Here is an 18157-nt window from a genome sequence, read left to right as displayed (position 1 = left end):
TCCTCAGACGACATGTCCATCCTGGGCCTCCTGCAGTGCCACAACGACGCCACCCGAAGGTTGCAGGAACAGCAACTCATATTCCGCTTGGGAACCCTGCAGCCCAATGGTATCAATGTGGATTTCACAAGTTTCAAAATCTCCCCTCCCCCTACCGCATCCCAAAACCAGTCCAGCTCGTCCCTGCCTCCCTAACCTGTTCTTCCTCCCACCTATCCCCTCCTCCCACCTCAAGCCGCACCTCCATCTCCTACTGACCAACCTCATCCCGCCCCCTTGACCTGTCCGTCCTCCCTGGACTGACCTATCCCCTTCCTAACTCCCCACCTACACTCACCTTTACTGGCCCCATCCCCGCCTCTTCGACCTGTTTGTTTCCTCTCCACCTATCCTCTCCTCTATCCATCTTCTATCCGCCTCCCACTCTCTCCCTATTTATTTCAGAACCCCCTTCCCCTCCCCCTTTTCTGATGAAGGGTCTCGGCCCGAAACGTCAGCCTCTCTGCTCCTATGATGCTGCTTGGCCTGCTGTGTTCATCCAGCCCTGCACCTTGTTGTCTCGGTCTCCCCATTGTCATAATGGCTGGATGATAGCAGTATGTAGGTATCTGACCTTTAATGACCGTGCATCCCAGTGACTTGGGTTACATTCAGCACTGGCCTAGATGTAAACACCTCTCTCACTTCTGGTGGCATAACCAGAATTTTGAGGTTGCTCCAGCCATTGACCTTGGCTCGGCAACAGCACCTTCACCACTGCACCCCCCGAACTGTTCATGTTGCTTAAAATAAAAAAAAAACTTCCCTCAGAAGTAAATCTATCCAGAATTATTTTTCTACATAACCTCTCCAATTTCATACTTACTTTCAATTGTAGTAATCCTGTTGTTTGTCATTTCCTGCTTTCGTTCCCCAAATCTTGAAGGTTAGAGCCTCAGGAAATGCACAAGTTATAAAAGTACCTTCAGGCAACAACAGGCTCAACTCCAACAATGACACTTATTGACAGAGCCCTATTAGGAAGTCAGGCCGTGTATTTACATTTTGCAAATAAACACAGGGTACAATTTTCTCCAAAGCGGTTTCCTCAAATGAGCTGAGTTTGTATTGCAGTCCTTATTCTTTCAAAAAAAATGGTTCTCATCTCTAGTCAAGGCCTCAACCAACATTAGGGAAGAATCCCAAATACACTGTAGATCAGATGCTGTCAGTGCACAAATATCCACATGTGTAGAATTTCCAACAGAGCCACTGGATAATAGATGAAGGATGGAATTCTCACATTCTGAAGGCATGGAAGCCAGCTATAGTGCTCTCCCCACCGTCACTAAACGGCAGTCAAACACTACATTCAAGTGTTCAAACTTGTGAAATTCTTGTTTGAGATGACAGGCAAGAGATGGTACCATGCTGGTAATGCCATTGGAACAGTAATCCAGATGTTAATGCTCTGGGGAAATGGGTTCAATTTCCACCATGACAGCTGATTGGATCTTAAATTCCATCCATAAATCTGGAATTGAAACCTAGGTGCAGTTTTGGTGAACATGAAGCATTGATTGATATAAAAACCTATCTGGTTCACTGATGTCCTTTCACAGAAGAAATCTTTACCTGCTCTGGCGTCCTTGTGACTCCAGACCTATAGAATTGTGGTCGACTCTTAAATAATCTGGCAGGATAATCAGATAAAGTGTATTCACCCACTACTGAATGCTATACATAAAAGTTGACTAAAGTGTAGTAGTGGTGGGCATCACAGAACAACCATCCCGAGGGAGTTGAAACATTGAAGAGAGGGAAGGATAACATTAGTGAAGAAAGTTCCTTGGATATCAAAGAGATTATTTTATACATTGAAAAACAAACAGAATATTTAAAAAGCATTCTCTTTAGTTCCTTCCCAAGCAGGATTTACCAGCATCCTCTGGATTGAGGAATAGGAAACACGAGAAGTCATTAACAAGCACCTTATGTTGAATGGAAAAATTTGAACGAGCACAATGAGAGTGGTCCTTTCTAAAGGGCTTAGTACAAGCCACTCCCCTTACAGAGCAACCTCAATCAGTGGGGTCCGAGTACAAACCACTTGTGTTTGTGGAGAAACAAACATTGCTTCACATTACCAAGGAGTAACTCCTCTCCAAGCTAAGTGGCAGACTAAATTACCTCAAACTCTGAATAAGATGGTGATTTCTTAGCTTCAGGGATTTGCAATTGCTAAATAAGTTAAGAGATACTGCATTGCACTATTAACCACCAAAATCACTGGCGGTGGTGTTTTCAAACTGATCACTTGGAGGTGCTTTCATGCCAAAGTAACTGGATTTGTACCAATGTAATTGAACAACAAACTAAATGCCAAATTGTCTCCATTCTGCTTGTAATGCGTACAACAGCATTTCTGCAAGATGGATTCTAAATAAACAGCACTTGTACAAATATTGATCATTAGGTGCAAAACAAGTGTGGGACAAAAAAAAGTGTGGAAATATCCCTTTGAGACGGTTTAAATGGTGTTGGAACAAATATTAAGAGAATAGCTGTAAGGTTATAATACTGGGCTTCTGCACACTGCAAGAAGCTTCAAGCAGTGTAGATGGGACTCAGTTTGATTCCCCAGCAGCACTGGTTAAGATGTATTCTTGTATAACTGGGCAGAGAATGATGTTATCCCTTAATTAAGGGCAAGTATACTGACAGCTTCCCTCACCATCTTCACTTCTGCCAATTTGCCAACCCTCAACATTTTGTAAGAACAAAAACTCATTTGAGAAGACCTCAACTTACTGAGAAAAAGACTTGCATTTATATAGCACCTTTCACAGCTTCACAATGTTGCAAAGTACTTTACGGTCGATGAAACACTTTTAAAGTGTCACTGTTGTAATGTAGGAAGTCATGAAACAATCAATTTGATTTGGGGGAATTTGTTGCTTTCCACTGGCACAAGAAATATTTCTATATTCAGTGCTAAACAACATTCAGCTCATCGAGTCTGTGATTACCCCTTGCTGCCTTGCTTCTTCAGTTCCACCTACGATGAACTGGTCTAATTTTGTCAAAGTCAGAAATCACACGACGCCAGATTATAGTCCAACAGGTTTATGTGAAATCATAAGCTTTCAGAGTGCTTTTCCTTTGTCACCTGACAAAGGGGCAGTGCTCCAAAAGCTTGTGATTTCAAATAAACCTGTTGGAATATAACCTGGTGTCGTGTGACTTCTGATTTTGTCCACCCCAGTCCAACACCAGCATCTCCACATCGTAATTTTGTCAAAACATCTCTCTCCCACATCACTACAGCACAAATCTATAGAAGTCATAGCCTTACCGGGGTCATATGCATAATCTGGAGGTTCCTGCTTGATAATCATGGAGTGTGAGAAACGATGCATGCTGCCACTGCTGATTGGGTTTCCCTGCTCGTACATTGGGTCGTGATACTCCTGCTTGTAACTTTGCTGTGGGTATGGAACACAGGGCTCAGACATTTGCCGCTGATATGCCAAAGGTGCTTCCCTGTTCATGCCCTGGGAGGAAGGGAAGCGATGACAGAGCTCCAAAGGCTGTTGTTGAAACTGTGAGCTGGGGACAAATAACAGATCGACTATTAAGAAAGCACAGTGACCCATTTGAGACTTGTGACCCTTTACCCATACCACCCCAGTGAAATGACTTTAGCATCCTTCTTGTTGCTTTCAAAACACTTCCATAGACTCAACCCACCTTCAATTGACAATCTCTTCAGGTCACACGCCTTTATTCTTTATTCTTTGCTCTAACTGCCTCCAAGTTTGTCTTTTAAATGCAGTACATATATTTGCTTAATTCATTACCTTGATGTAAGCAAGAATCTAGAAATGCTGCAAAAATGTAAACACCAGAGTAAGAAAAGGCCATTCAACCTGCCAAGCCTACTCCACCCAGAGTTCACAGGAGTATGCCTTCATAGACGGTCCTGCTCCAACACCTTCTCAACCTTGTCTTTTTTTTGATTTTGGTTATGCAGAGGAATTCAGGGTCATAGAAACAAGACATTATTTGGAGTCAAGTTATCAGCTAGCCATGATCTAATTGAATAGTTCAACAGGTCAAATGGGTTGAATGTCCTCATATTGCTACATCAAAGGAACACCTTTTTCATAATTTACCCAAAAAATATCAAACATCGTGAAAATAAGAAATACTGGCTGATGTACTGAACGTGTTCCTCACTATCGTAATGCAGTGTAGCCTTTGCACACTCCAGAGTATAGAATCGGGTCATAATTTGCATGTTATATTGTCAATATAACCAGAACTGCACAGCAGCTAAAAATAAACCTTTTGCATCAACTCAGGATATATAGTCAGCAGAAAATGTTTCTCAGGCCCTCTTAAAATGTTATGATTTTCTGATATGCCCATTGTGATCTTATTGATGAAGTTTTATGTTTCAATTTACTGTTCAGCTACCCAACTTGGAACTGCTGCCACATCAAAGCCAGCACGTGTTAGCATTTCAGGAACATTGCTACTTCTGACCTAACAGAGAAATGTTGAGTTTTCCTCAAATCAGGACTCCCAGGAATCTCTACCCAAAACAAGCAGTTATACTGGGATCAGAAGTGTTCCATATTAAGCTAACATATTCCAGGCACTCTCAAATTCAACCAAATACAAATCTTCCTCAGCTCAAAACAAACGCTCAGAGACAAATGCTGCAAAAATGATAGCATGAAACTTTTTTAAGATTGGAAATTTCCAAACTTAACTCAAATAGTACTCCCTCTAGTAATTGCTACTGGATTCAAAACAAAATGCTTCAGATAAATTTTATTGTGTTACATTAAATTATGTTAGGCTAACTACAAAACCAACAGAGGCATGGTAAAGAAACTCCAATTGTTATCACCAGTAACCAATCATAGGAGGTAGAGAAATTTCATCATAAAAACATTCAAATGATTTTATTGATTTTTGAATCAAATCTATGAAATACAAAGTCGATAGGATATCTTCAAATCTGTACCTGTGCTCCATTGGGAATCGGCCATTGGCTATGGACTGTGTGGGTGTATGGAGGTTCACAAAGCTGTGATCCCGTCTGGGATTCACCGTGGACTTATTGCAGGCTTGTTGTAACGGAGTATTTGAAGGGGTCCCTGGAGGTGGGGAGTTGAGACCAACATGCGGCTTTTTCTCATAGGCACTACGTAAAATGAAAAAAATGACTAGATCAGCCAAACGTTTCCTTTAATATCTTAGTAATGGTTGATTATATCTATCCTGCAATTAAAGGATGCACATTTTTATGTTTTGGACATTCCTTCAGCATGCCATGAATCATACCTCATCAAATGATTTCTTTCCAAAGTCATCTCAAAGATTCCATTTTGACTCCTTCCTCATCATTTAAATGTATATCTCAACTACATCATTAAGCATAAATCCTGCATTTACATAGACACAAACAAGAATCAAGTCCATCTCTCCACACTCCCATCTATCAGTCTCAAAGCTGTATGTATACTTTCTAAATCATGTGCCTAGTAGGAAGACTGAGAGGAGCTGCAATTGTATCCAGCTGAATAGTGGCCAAGTCTATATTCTAGATATCAAACACATGCTTCTAGCATGGATTTCAAGAGGCTCCCTTGCTGCCAACGCATGCCAATTCCAAGCACGTGCTTCTTGCATTCGACTTGCTTCAGATCACAAATTCACTTTCTCCACCTCTGCTGTATCATTGACCTTCAGCCTATCATCTCTGATGGTAACTCATATTTCTTTTACACCTTGAGATTTAACTTAGACAGTCTCACAGCCAGATACCCTTTAAAGAGATATTATAACTCAGTCTCAGCTCCTCTATTGACATGAACTCCATCACTGCCTTATTCCACTGACTCTGCCATTCGATTTCCTACTCCAGACAAGTTGATGTTAGGACCAGTGTTTTTTTTTTAAAATCCTTTTGTGGCACTGACTCCTTACTTTGGCAATATCCTTCAGTCATAGATCCTTGTTACACATCTGCTCCTCACGGTTTCGCTATTCTTTATGCCTCACCACACTGAATTACTGAAACCTTGTTCTTTGGAACCCTCTCCCCAGATTCTTGTCAATCTTTTCTTTGCTAAAGTCTCCAGGAAACTTTTTGGATCATGCACTCCATTTGGCCTAACTTTTCTATGCTCTCTCCTTCTGATTTTTCTTTTCCTCTCAATCCTGTATAAATGAGAGGTGAGTGGAGTGTGATAGAGTCAGAGTTATACAGCATGGAAAACAGACCCTTTGATCCAACTCATCCGTGCTGACCAGACATTCCAATCTGAGCTAGTCCCATTTGCCAACGTTTGGTCCCAATCCCTCTAAACCCTTCCTATTCACAGACCCATCCAGATGCTTTTTAAAATGTTATAATTATACCCACCTCCACCACTTCCTCTGGCAGCTCATTCCATACACGCACCACCCTCTGCGAATAGCTTACCTCTCTTTTTAAATCTTTCCCCTCTCACCTTAAACCCTGGGGAAAAGACATTGGATACTCACTCTATCCATGCCCCTCATGATTTTATAAACCTCTACAAGGTCACCCCTCAGCCTCCAACACTCCCAGGAAAAAAACAACCCAGTCTATACAGCCTCTCCCTCTTGCTCAAACCCTCCAGTCCTGGCAACATCTTTGTAAATCTTTTCAGCACCCTCTCAGGTTTAAAAATAACTTTCCTTTAGTAACGCGACCAGAATTGTGCACTGTATTCTAAAAGTGGCCTCACCTATGTCCTGTACAGCCACAACATGACAGCCCAACTCCTATAGTCAATGCTCTGACCAATGAAAGCAAGTGTGCCAAATGCCTTCTTCACCACCGTGTCTATCTGTGACTCCACTGTCGAGGAACGACGCACCTAAACTCCAAGGTCTCTTTGTTCGGCAATACTCTCCCAGGACCCAACCTTTATCTGTGTAAGTCCTGCCCTGATTTGCCTTACCAAAATGCAACACCCCACATTTACCGAAATTAAACTCCATCTGCCACTCCTCGGCCCATTGGCCCACCTGATCAAGGTCCTGTTGTACTCAAGTTAATTTTCTTCACTGTCCACTACAACACCTATTTTGGTGTCATCTGCAAATTTACTAACCGTGCTTCCTATATTCACATCCAAATAATTTATATAAATAGAAACGGATACTGTTATTTAAGATGCTGTGGGTCCGGGCACCAAAGTTTAGTTCAATACTACAACTTTTACTGTTAGATTGCTGCATTTGAAATACAAAAATTGAAGCCAGCATCATAGAGTATCTCAATTTACTTTCCACATCTAGCATACAAGTGTAGTAGGTGTTGTTAATACATTGATCACCGGTGGTTTGCATAATGGCTGCTGAAATAGAAGTGTCACATCAAAATCCTCATTTTAACTTATAAACATATAACATAAACAATCTTGATACAGGGTCCTTCAGTTGTGCTGTGTATAGAAGCAAGCTTAGTGAGCCTTGCCTTTGAGATTATTTTGTAGGTGTTGTTGCTTCATGCAACTGCAACAAGTCACCAGGCACATCCCATTACTATTAATACTAGCAATTTCAGCCAACATGCACATACAAAACTGAGACTATGCAATGCCAGTTTCGCCTTCAAGAGGAAATTGAGCTTAACGCAAAATTTTTAGCTTGCTTTAATAATGGGTTATAATATGCATGAAAAATTCCTCATTCATCCATTACTAATGTATCCTGTAGTGGATTGAATCATATTCACATGGAAGGTCTGTCGACAATGACTTCCGGCATTGAGAGTACTAGTAAATGCAAAACAAATTTGACTAGAAGTAAAGATACAATCAACATACAGGAAATAGCGAAGGAATGTCAACCTATGTATTGCTGTCTTCTCTATTTCTATCAGAGCCATGAATAAAACAGCAAGGATTGCAATGCATTCTGCCTGAATATTCAAAAGTAGTTAGGACAAAAAGAAGCAGTTTCTGTGGCTCAGGAAGGTTTCAATGATATAGGTAGTTTGTGGCATGAACTTTGGCTGAATTCAGCTTTAAAAAGGTAAGAAGAATTTGACTTGATGCATTGCTCAAATATCTGTACATTTTACACAGAAGCCTGAATGCTAGTCCATGTCAAAGTGTTATTTTGTAATGTAGTTTCACCATTTAATGTTTAATACACTGCTTGATGAGGAATGTGATGCACAGCATCTGTCACATGATGCTGGATCCCAATCTACGCTTTGAGTGAAGTTGTATATACACGGGTTGGTTAGCTCAGGTGGCTGGACAGCTGGTTTGCAATGCAGAATGACACCAACAGCGTAGTTGAATGCCTGTACTAGCTGAGGTTACCATGAAGGATTTTCTTTCTCAACCTCCCCCTTAACTGAAGCATGGTGACCCTCAAGTTGAACCAGTCATCTCTCTCTAATACAAGAGCATCTCTACTGTCTGATGAGACCATGGCGACTTTAACTTTATATTTCATAGCTTTCCTTCTGTCAGTTTGCACAGATACCTTTTCCCTCTTGCCCATCATCTATTCCACCATTGCTGGTGTGGAACAAAATATTTTTGGCCCCAGGTATCTCCACAAGTCTGGTCAATGCTATTCTGTGGTCAACCTGTGAGGAAGCAGGTTGAGTTGAGCTGGCTCCATGCCTCAAATGAAGTTGGAAAACTGTAGATATTGGGAGGCCTATGGTACAAAAGTTAGTTGAGACAAAAAGACTGAATCTGGAGTCTGGAGGAGCACAGCAGGCCAGGCAGCATCAGAGGAGCAGGAAAGTTGATGTTGCAGGTCGTGACCCTTCTTCAGAAATGGGGGAGGAGGAAGGGAGCTCTGAAATAAATAGAAAGAGAAGGGGTGGGGTTGGGGATGGTAGGTGGGATGGTAATAGGAGAGTGCAGGTAGGTAGTGGTGTGGATTTGTCAGTGAGGTGGGAGAGAAGATGGACAGGTTGTGTCAGGTCAAGGAGGTGGGGATGAGAGGGAGGGTTTGTCATGGGATGAGGCCGGGGGAGGCCAGATTTTGAAACTGGTAAAGTCCACATTGAGACCATTGGGTTGTAGGCTCCCGAGGCAGAATATGAGGTGCTGCTCCTCCAGTTTCCGGGTGGTGTCATTGTGACACTGGAGGAGGCCCAGGATGGACATGTCACCCAGGGAATAGGAGGGGGAGTTGAAGTGGTTGGCAACTGGAAGGTGTTGTCGTTTCTCACGAACAGAGCGTAGGTGCTCTACAAAGCAGTCTCTGAGCCTCTGCTTGATCTCACCGATGTAGAGGACGCCACATTGGGAGCAGCGGATGCAATAGACCACATTGACGGAGGGAAATATGGTGATATGTGAGCTAGCTGTGGTAGTCGGTAGGCTTGAATTAAATGTTGGTTTCAAGGCGGTCACCAGAGATCCCAGATGTCCTCTTCCTTCAAGGACTGCTACTCCCCTCCTTCAAGGACTGCTACTCCCCTCCTTCAGTGGTCGAAAATGCTCTCGACTGCATCTTTTGCATTTCCCACACCTCTGCCCTCACATCCCCTCTCCCAACAAAAACAAAGACAGAATCCCCTTGTCCTCATGTATCACACCACTAACCTCCGGATTCAACGTATCATTCTCTGCCACTTCCACCATCTGCAAATTGACCCTACAACCAAAGATATATTTCCCTCCCCAGCCCTATCTGCCTTCTGTAGGTACCGCTCTCTCCATGACCCCCTCATCTGCCCCACTAACCCAACCACCCCCGGCACCTTTCCCCGCAACCACAGAAAGTGCTACACCTGCCCCTACATCTCCCCACCTCACCTCCATCCAAGAAACCAAACAAACCTTTCACATCAGGCAGAGGTTCACCTGCACATCCGCTAATGTGGTCTACTGCATCCGCTGTTCCCGATGTGGCCTCCTCTACATCGGTGAGAGCAAGCAGAGGCTTGGAGACCGCTTTGTAGAGCACCTACGTTCTGTTCGCGACAAGCGACAAGCGACAAACGACAACACCTTCCAGTCGCGAACCATTTCAACTCCCCCTCCCACTCCCTGGGTGACATGTCCATCCTGGGCCTCCTCCAGTGTCACAATGACACCACCCGGAAACTGGAGGAGCAGCACCTCATATTCTGCCTCGGGAGCCTACAACCCAATGGTCTCAATGTGGGCTTTATTAGTTTCAAAATCTCCCCACTCCCGGCCTCATCCCATGACAAACCCTCCCTCTCATCCCCGCCTCCTTGACCTGACACAACCTGTCCGTCTTCTATCCCACTTATCCGCTCCTCCCACCTCACTAACCGATCCCCACCACTCCCTACCTGCACTCACTTATCACCATCCCACCTACCTTCCCCAGCTCCACGCCTCCTCTCTCTATCTATTTCTGAGCTCCCTTCCCCCTCCCCCATTTCTGAAAGGTCCCAACCCAAAACGTCAACTTTCCTGCTCCTCTGATGCTGCCTGGCCTGCTGTGTTCCTCCAGCTCCACACGGTGTTATCTCTGATTCCAGCATCTGCAGCTCTTACTATCTCTGAGTGAATCTGGAGTCTCCTAGTCCAATCGAAACATCACTCGCAAAGCTACCAGACCACATTTGTAGATTAAGGCTTTGCATTAAATACCAGCAATGGCAGAATGCCAATAACTATATACTTTTATTATGCAGGCATACCCTGACTCATTTCATAAAAGTGTTTATAGATTAATATGAATAAAATAGCTGATGTATTAATTGCTAGCTATCTCTAGCAGAATGAAGTTGAAGTTGCCACTAAGTTTAAAAAAAAAACAGAATTATCCACATGTTCCACTTCCTTCGGAAAAAACAATCCTATTAATATCAGAAATAGCTACAAATGTTGGAACTGAATTCCTAGGAAATGTTTAATATTATGCTTGTGCGGATGTGCAAATTAATTTTACATTGAGAGCTTGTGCTAAGGTCACCTATTGTCTTTTAATTTCCTTTATTAAGTCCAAATTTCCACACAGCCTGCCTATGTATTTTTATAGGACCGAATATAGGGAGATGAAGCAAAAAAAAAACAGAAATAGCCCTCATACTACTGTTTACCTCACCTTCTATGTCACTCTTCCTGCTCTGTCTCAAACTATAGTCCTTGGCCTTATACTTAGATCTAACCACAGGAAGAAAATAATAGCAATGGCATAACTTTAATGAATGAATCTTATAAAAATTACAACATGTAATGGCAATAGGGAAGTGAAGTCATTTATGAGAGTTTTCTCAAAGAAACAAGAGGATTTGAATTTGGGAGTAATTGGGAATAAAATCAAAACATCAGAGCTATCCATATTTGTAATCATACAAACACAGAAAATAGGAACAGGAATAGGCCATTCAGCCCTTTAAACCTGCTCCTCCATTCAATATGATCATGGCTGATCATCCTATTCAGTACCCTGTTCTTACTTTTGCCCCATACCCTTTGACCCCTAATTAAATTCTGGCATGGAAGCCAGCAACATAATTTTCACTAAGATACAAAAACTGTTCTTTTGCTTACTCTTTCAGCCTCTGCTCAATAAAGGATGAAGGTCAGTACTTTATAACCCTTTAGGAACAGTAGAATGTGCATGAAACATTAAATCTTTCTGCCACACAATTACAGTGACTACCTATAACACTAACCTGGCATAAAGGCACTGTTCCCCATTGTTGTACTGGAATGATTGCTTGTGGCGGCAGGACAAGTTCGGGTTGGAAATGGGACTCTGTGGCTCCTTTTTAATCTTCAGTGTGGGACTGTGAAAAGCCACTGTTGGAAGGAAAATATTAAATGGTGGTTATTAATTGTCTTATAGAATTGAAGAGAATAGAATTCTATTTGTTCAGCAGAACTCTGATCAATGTATCAGCATTACCTTAAATGAAATGACTTTCAGAAGCCACAAGAACCTAATGCTGCTGTTATAGATCTCAGAAAGCAATAAAGCGAAGTTAGGTTCAGTTACCAATAAGCAATTCAGTATACATCTGTTCATATTGAAAACTAGGACTGCAAAAAAAGTGAACTTTCACAGACACCTCTTTAGGACTGTTGCTTCCTGATCACAGCTCAGATTGAAATTCTACAACTTACATTTGAATGAAAAATAATGCTTTTGGTGCTACAGTACATTAAGTGTACATATATGAAGAAAGATAGTTGAAGTGTTAATTGATAGATGATTATAAAGAATTAAATTTACATTATTGGTTTTTAATGACTATTTTGTCAGCTTCTTTAAGCAGATGCCACGGATTCTAGACAGATATAAACACACATATTATTATGCAACACTGCTATTAAAACATACAATGACAAAGTATGCATACCTTGATTATTAGCCAGATAACTGATCCTTGTACAGAATGTAAAGCTTCACCTGAAGAATCAGAGTTAGCATAAGACAACGAACATGGACTAAGCATCACGGACAACCAATTAATTTGAATATCTGAATACAATGCTCAGTAAATCCAAATGGGATGCCAGATGGCACAATGCTACAACTCCCTTCACATCCTCATAGCTCAAGGTGTTAGCTTTGGCTTAGTTGGGAGTACTCTTGCCTCCAAGTTGGAAATATTTTGCCGTCAAGTTCCCCTGCAGAGGGTTGAACTCGAGATGGAGACTGACATTTCAGGGCAGTAGTCATAGTCATAGAGCTGTACAGCCTGGAAATAGAGCCTTCAGTTCAACTTGTCCATGCCATTCAGATATCCTAAATTAATCTAGTCACTTTTGCCATCATTTGGCCCATAGCCCTATAAACGCTTCATATACATATACCCATCCAGATGTCTTTTAAATGTTGTAATTGTACCTGCCTCCACCACTTCCGCTGACAGCTTATTCCATATACACACCACCCTCTGCGTGAAAAAGTTGCCCATTAGGACCCTTTTAAATCTTTCCCCTCTCACCTTAAACCCATGTCCTCTAGTTTTGGAATCCACTACCCCAGGGAAAAGACCTTGTCTATTCACCCTATCCATTTCCACTTATGATTTTATAAACCTCTATAAGGTCACCCCTCAGCCTCTAACACTCCAGGGAAAATAGCCCCAGCCTATTCAGCCTCTCCCTATAGCTCAAACCCTCCAACCCTGGCAACATCCTTGAAAATCTTTTCTGAACCCTTTCAAGTTTCGCAACATTCTTCCCATAGCAGGAAGACCAGAATTGAATGAGGTGATTCACTTTGGAAGAAGTAACAGGAATACAGAGTACTGGGCTAATGGTAAGATTCTTGGTAGTGTGGATGAGCAGAGAGATCTCGGTGTCCATGTACGTCGATCCCTGAAAGTTGCCACCTAGGTTGATAAGGTTGTTAAGAAGGCGTACGGTGTGCTAGGTTTTATTGGTAGAGGGATTGAGTTTCGGAGCCATGAGGTCATGTTGCAGCTGTACAAAACTCTGGTGCGGCCGCACTTGGAGTATTGCGTACAGTTCTGGTCGCCGCATTATAGGAAAGATGTGGAAGCATTGGAAAGGGTGCAGAGGAGATTTACCAGGATGTTGCCTGGTATGGAGGGAAGGTCTTATGAGGAAAGGCTGAGGGACTCGAGGCTGTTTTTGTTAGAGAGAAGAAGGTTAAGAGGTGACTTAATAGAGACATACAAGATGATCAGAGGATTAGATAGGGTGGACAGCGACAGCCTTTTTCCCTCGGATGGTGATGGCTAGCACGAGTGGACATAGCTTTAAATTGAGGGGTGATAGATATAGGACAGATGTCAGAGGTAGGTTCTTTACTCAGAGAGTAGTAAGGGCATGGAATGCCCTGCCTGCAAAAATAGTAGACTCGCCAACTTTAAGGGCATTTAAATGGTCATTGGATAAACATATGGATGATAATGGAATAGCGTAGGTTAGATGGGCTTCAGATTGGTTTCACAGGTCAGCGCAACATCAAGGGCCGACGGGCCTGTACTGCGCTGTAATGTTCTATGTTCTATACAGTATTCCAAAAACGGCCTAACCAATGTCCTGTACAACTGCAACATGACCTCCCAACTCCTATACTCAATGCACTGACCAAGAGAGGCAATCATACCAAACACTTTCTTCATTATGCTATCTGCAACTCCACATTCAAGGAACTGTGAATCTGCACTCGAAGGTCTCTTTGTTCAGCAACACTGCCCAGAACCTTATACATATAATGGTAAGTCCTGTCCTGATTTGCCTTTCCAAAATGCAACACCTCACATTTATCCAAATTAAACTTCATTTGCCACTCCTCAGCCCATTGGCCCATTTGTTCAAGGTCCCGGTTGTATTCTGAGATAATCTTTGTCACTGTCCACTATTTTGGTGTCATCTGCAAACTTACTAACCACACCTGCTATGTTCACATCCAAACCATTTCTATAAATAATGAAAAGCAGTAGACCCAGCAGCGATCCTTGTGGCACATCACTGGTCACAGGCCTCCAGTCTGAAAAGCAACCTTCCACCACCACCCTCTGCTTTCTATCTTTAAGCTAGTTCTGTATCCAAATGGTTAGTTCTCCTTGTATTCCATGTGATCTAACCTTGCTAACCAGTCTACCATAGGAACCTTGTCGATCACCTTACTGAAGTCCATATAGATCACATCCACAGCTCTGCCCTCAATCCTCTTTGTTACTTCTTCAACAAACTCAATCAAGTTAGGGAGATCTGTTGGAAGTGCCTTATTCAGATGATAGTAGGAACTGCAGATGCTGGAGAATCTGAGATAACAAGGTGTAGAGCTGGATGAACACAGCAGGCCAGGAGTTTCTCCCTTATTCACGAGATCCTTTTTTCCTGCCTCCTCAGATGGATATGAATGATCAAGGCCAGTGCCTTGTGTCACACTCAGTTTTCAACCAATATAACTGAAACTGCTCACTTGTACATTGCTGTGTAGAAATTGGCTGTCATGATCCTTACATTACCACAGTGACTGTACTGCAAAAGGGCATCATTGACAGTGAAGGGTATCCCAAAGTCACAATAGATGCTACACAAATGCAAGTCATTTTCCCTTAGAGTCCTGATTATAATTTCACACCATCACAGTCAAATAGATTTTTCATTGGTAACAATCGACCCAAAGGAAATAATTAACTGTTCACACTGATAGCTGTCACAAGGAAATAATTAACTGTTCACACTGATAGCTGTCACAAGGTAATGATTAACTGTTCACACTGATAGCTGTCACAAGGTAATAATTAACTGTTCACACTGATAGCTGTCACAAGGTAATAATTAACTGTTCACACTGATAGCTGTCACAAATCTCACCAGAAGGTAATGATCTGACGCATGCACTGAGTCGTCCTGCCAGCTGAATGCCAATCAATTACTCATACCAACCTGCTGCTTCCCAGCTGCAGTGATAATTCTGGTAGATTGTACCATGTAATACAACTAGAATTAGCCCTGTAACGTTTCTATTTGGCTGCAATCTTTCAAACAATATGAACCCAAGAAAAGGTAGCTGGCCACAGCTGGTGGCTAGTCAAATGAGATAATTATGGTTCCAAAATGAATGTTGTTTGACCTCATTGTACCCATTTAATGTGACTTCAACCTAAAACGTACGAATAAGGCAATTGCAATTATACTTGAACATGTTTACACAAATACTATCCAGTCTTGTAGTACCCTAAATTGCTGCTTTTGTCTAATATTTCCTGTTGACATTACAGGTAGATTCTGTAATACTGACAGCAATAGTTTGCCTCAGTCCCATTAAAAGTTTTGATTTACGACTTGATCTCCTGGATACCACAGTTCCCTCATGAGATCATATCCACTCTGTCACATCTACAGTCAGCCGAAAGGAAAACTGTTAAAGCACTCACCCTTACGAACCCATGAACGTTAGCCTGCAGGAACATTACAGAGATTTCTCAATACTAAATAGGTAAACCAATGATTTCAAAGTTGTGCCATTTAACTAATTTGGCAGATCTCTTCCAATGGGTTAGAAGACTGGTTTCTATCTCTGTATCTTTCTATCTTTGTCTCCTTGTTTAAGAAGGGTAGCAAGGATAATCCAGGTAATTATAGACCGGTGAGCCTGACGTCAATGGTGGGGAAGCTGCTGGAGAAGGTACTGAGGGATAGGATCTATTTACATTTGGAAGAAAATGGGCTTATTAGTGATAGGCAGCACGGTTTTGTGCAGAGAAGGTCATGTCTTACCAACTTGATAAAATTCTTTGAGGAAGTGACAAAATTGATAGATGAGGGAAGGGCTGTAGATGTCATATATATGGACTTCAGTAAGGCGTTTGATAAGGTTCCCCATGGTAGGCTGATGGAGAAAGTGAAGTCGCATGGGGTCCAGGGTGTACTAGCTAGATGGATAGAGAACTGGCTGGACAACAGGAGACAGAGAGTTGTAGTGGAAGGGAGTTTCTCAAAATGGAGAACTGTGACCAGTGGTGTTCCACAGGGATCCGTGTTGGGACCACTGTTGTTAGTGATATACATAAATGATCTGGAGGAAGGTACAGATGGTCTGATTAGCAAGTTTGCAGATGACACTAAGATTGGTGGAGTAGCAGAAAGTGAAGGGGACTGTTGGAGAATGCAGCAGAATATAGATAGATTGTAGAGGTGGGCGGAGAAATGGCAGATGGAGTTCAATCCAGGCAAACGCAAGGTGATGCATTTTGGAAGATCCAATTCAAGAGCGAACTATGTGGTAAATGGAAAAGCCCTGGGGAAAATTGATGCACAGAGAGATCTGGGTGTTCAGGTCCATTGTACCCTGAAGGTGGCAATGCAGGACGATAGAGTGGTCAAGAAGGCATACGGCATGCTTTCATTCATCTGACGGGCTATTGAGTACAAGAGTTGGCAGGTCATGTTGCAGTTGTATAGGACTTTGGTTTGACCACATTTGGAATACTGCATACCATTCTGGTGGCCACATTACTAAAAGGATGTGGATGCTTTGGAGAGGGTGCAGAGGAGGTTCACCAGGATGTTGCCTGGTATGGAGGACGCTAGATATGAAGAGAGGTTGAGTAGATTAGGATTATTTACATTAGAAAGACGGAGGTTGAGGGGGGACCTGATTGAGGTCTACAAAATCATGGCAGGTATAGACAGGGTGGATAGCAAGAAGCTTTTTCCCAGAGTGGGGGACTCAATTACTAGGGGTCATGATTTCAAGGTGAGAGGGGAAAAGTTTAAGAGAGATATGCGTGGAAAGTTCTTTACGCAGATGGTGGTGGGTGCCTGGAACGCGTTGCCAGCGGAGGTGATAGAGGCGGGCACGATAGCGTCATTTAAGATGTATCTAGACAGATACATGAATGGGCAGGGAGCAGAGGGATACAGATCCTTGGAAAATAGGCGACAGGTTTAGTTAGAAGATCTGGATCGGCGCAGGCTTGGAGGGCCAAAGGGCCTGTTCCTGTGCTGTAGTTTTCTTTGTTCTTTATTCTTTGTATCTAGATGAAGTTCTTCATCATAAACAGGTACTTTGGTACTGAGGGAATGCTGCACTGTTAGTGGTGCTATTATATAAGGTCATAGTTCTAAAGGGTTTATGTTGGAGACTGCTCCACCCAATCTTATGTCATTTTGGCTTGGCTAGAGAATCAGGTGTCCAGCTTATGATCCAAAGTCAGGCGCATCATTCATAGCTCCTGCTAGGTTTAATTATCAAGACCAACTAACCAGTCTAACTTGTAACTATTGATATCATGCAATAAACTAAACCTTGTTGTGAAGACTAGCTTGTGGTTCATTCTCTATAATTGTTAATCAAATAGGCCCATAGATCCAGTAGGAAAGAAGGACTATTCTTGTTCAGTAGGAATGGAAATAGGAGAAGAAATTTCCATAGCCGAAAGATACCAGTGATTGCTAGCTCAGAGCGGAGGAGTATTTTTTAGGAATTAATGTGAAGACTGTAAGTTCTAACTTTTCATTGCAGGCTGAAATGGGAAGAGTACTGTGTTAAACACCAGGGACTGTGGAATTTTTTTTAAAAATGCTGTTACCAACACTCACTGCAAATGCTGTTTACACTGCTGTATCGTCAAGCAGTGTAGGAGGAGGGGCAGCTTACTGCCAATGAGTTGCCTATACAAACTGAGATTTGGCTGAAGACAGGTAACTGATTGGTCTGTAATGTGGTGACCAGTTGTCAA

The 18157-nt window shown here is 42.4% G+C and overlaps 1 protein-coding gene across 6 annotated transcripts in view; it reads right to left on the bottom strand.

Moving 5' to 3' along the window:
* etv4 (ETS variant transcription factor 4) overlaps positions 1 to 18157 on the bottom strand; it is a 97940-nt gene that overhangs the window by 37375 nt on the left and 42408 nt on the right. For 5 of the 6 annotated variants that reach the window (XM_048614729.1, XM_048614731.1, XM_048614732.1 and 2 more), the window contains 3 exons: positions 11657 to 11783; positions 5015 to 5194; positions 3335 to 3588 (listed from right to left, as the gene is read on the bottom strand). In XM_048614729.1, coding sequence (XP_048470686.1) covers positions 3335 to 3588; positions 5015 to 5194; positions 11657 to 11783 — 561 coding nt within the window. Of the gene's footprint in view, positions 1 to 3334; positions 3589 to 5014; positions 5195 to 11656; positions 11784 to 14889; positions 15004 to 18157 lie in introns of those variants that run through there. The other variant, XM_048614734.1, reaches the window with a different exon arrangement.

This window comes from Rhincodon typus, chromosome 30, assembly GCF_021869965.1.
Source record: "Rhincodon typus isolate 14 chromosome 30, sRhiTyp1.1, whole genome shotgun sequence".
NCBI lineage: Eukaryota > Metazoa > Chordata > Chondrichthyes > Orectolobiformes > Rhincodontidae > Rhincodon > Rhincodon typus.
The sequence above is the reverse complement of the archived record's forward strand: the minus strand, read 5'-3'. Positions and strand labels throughout refer to the sequence as shown.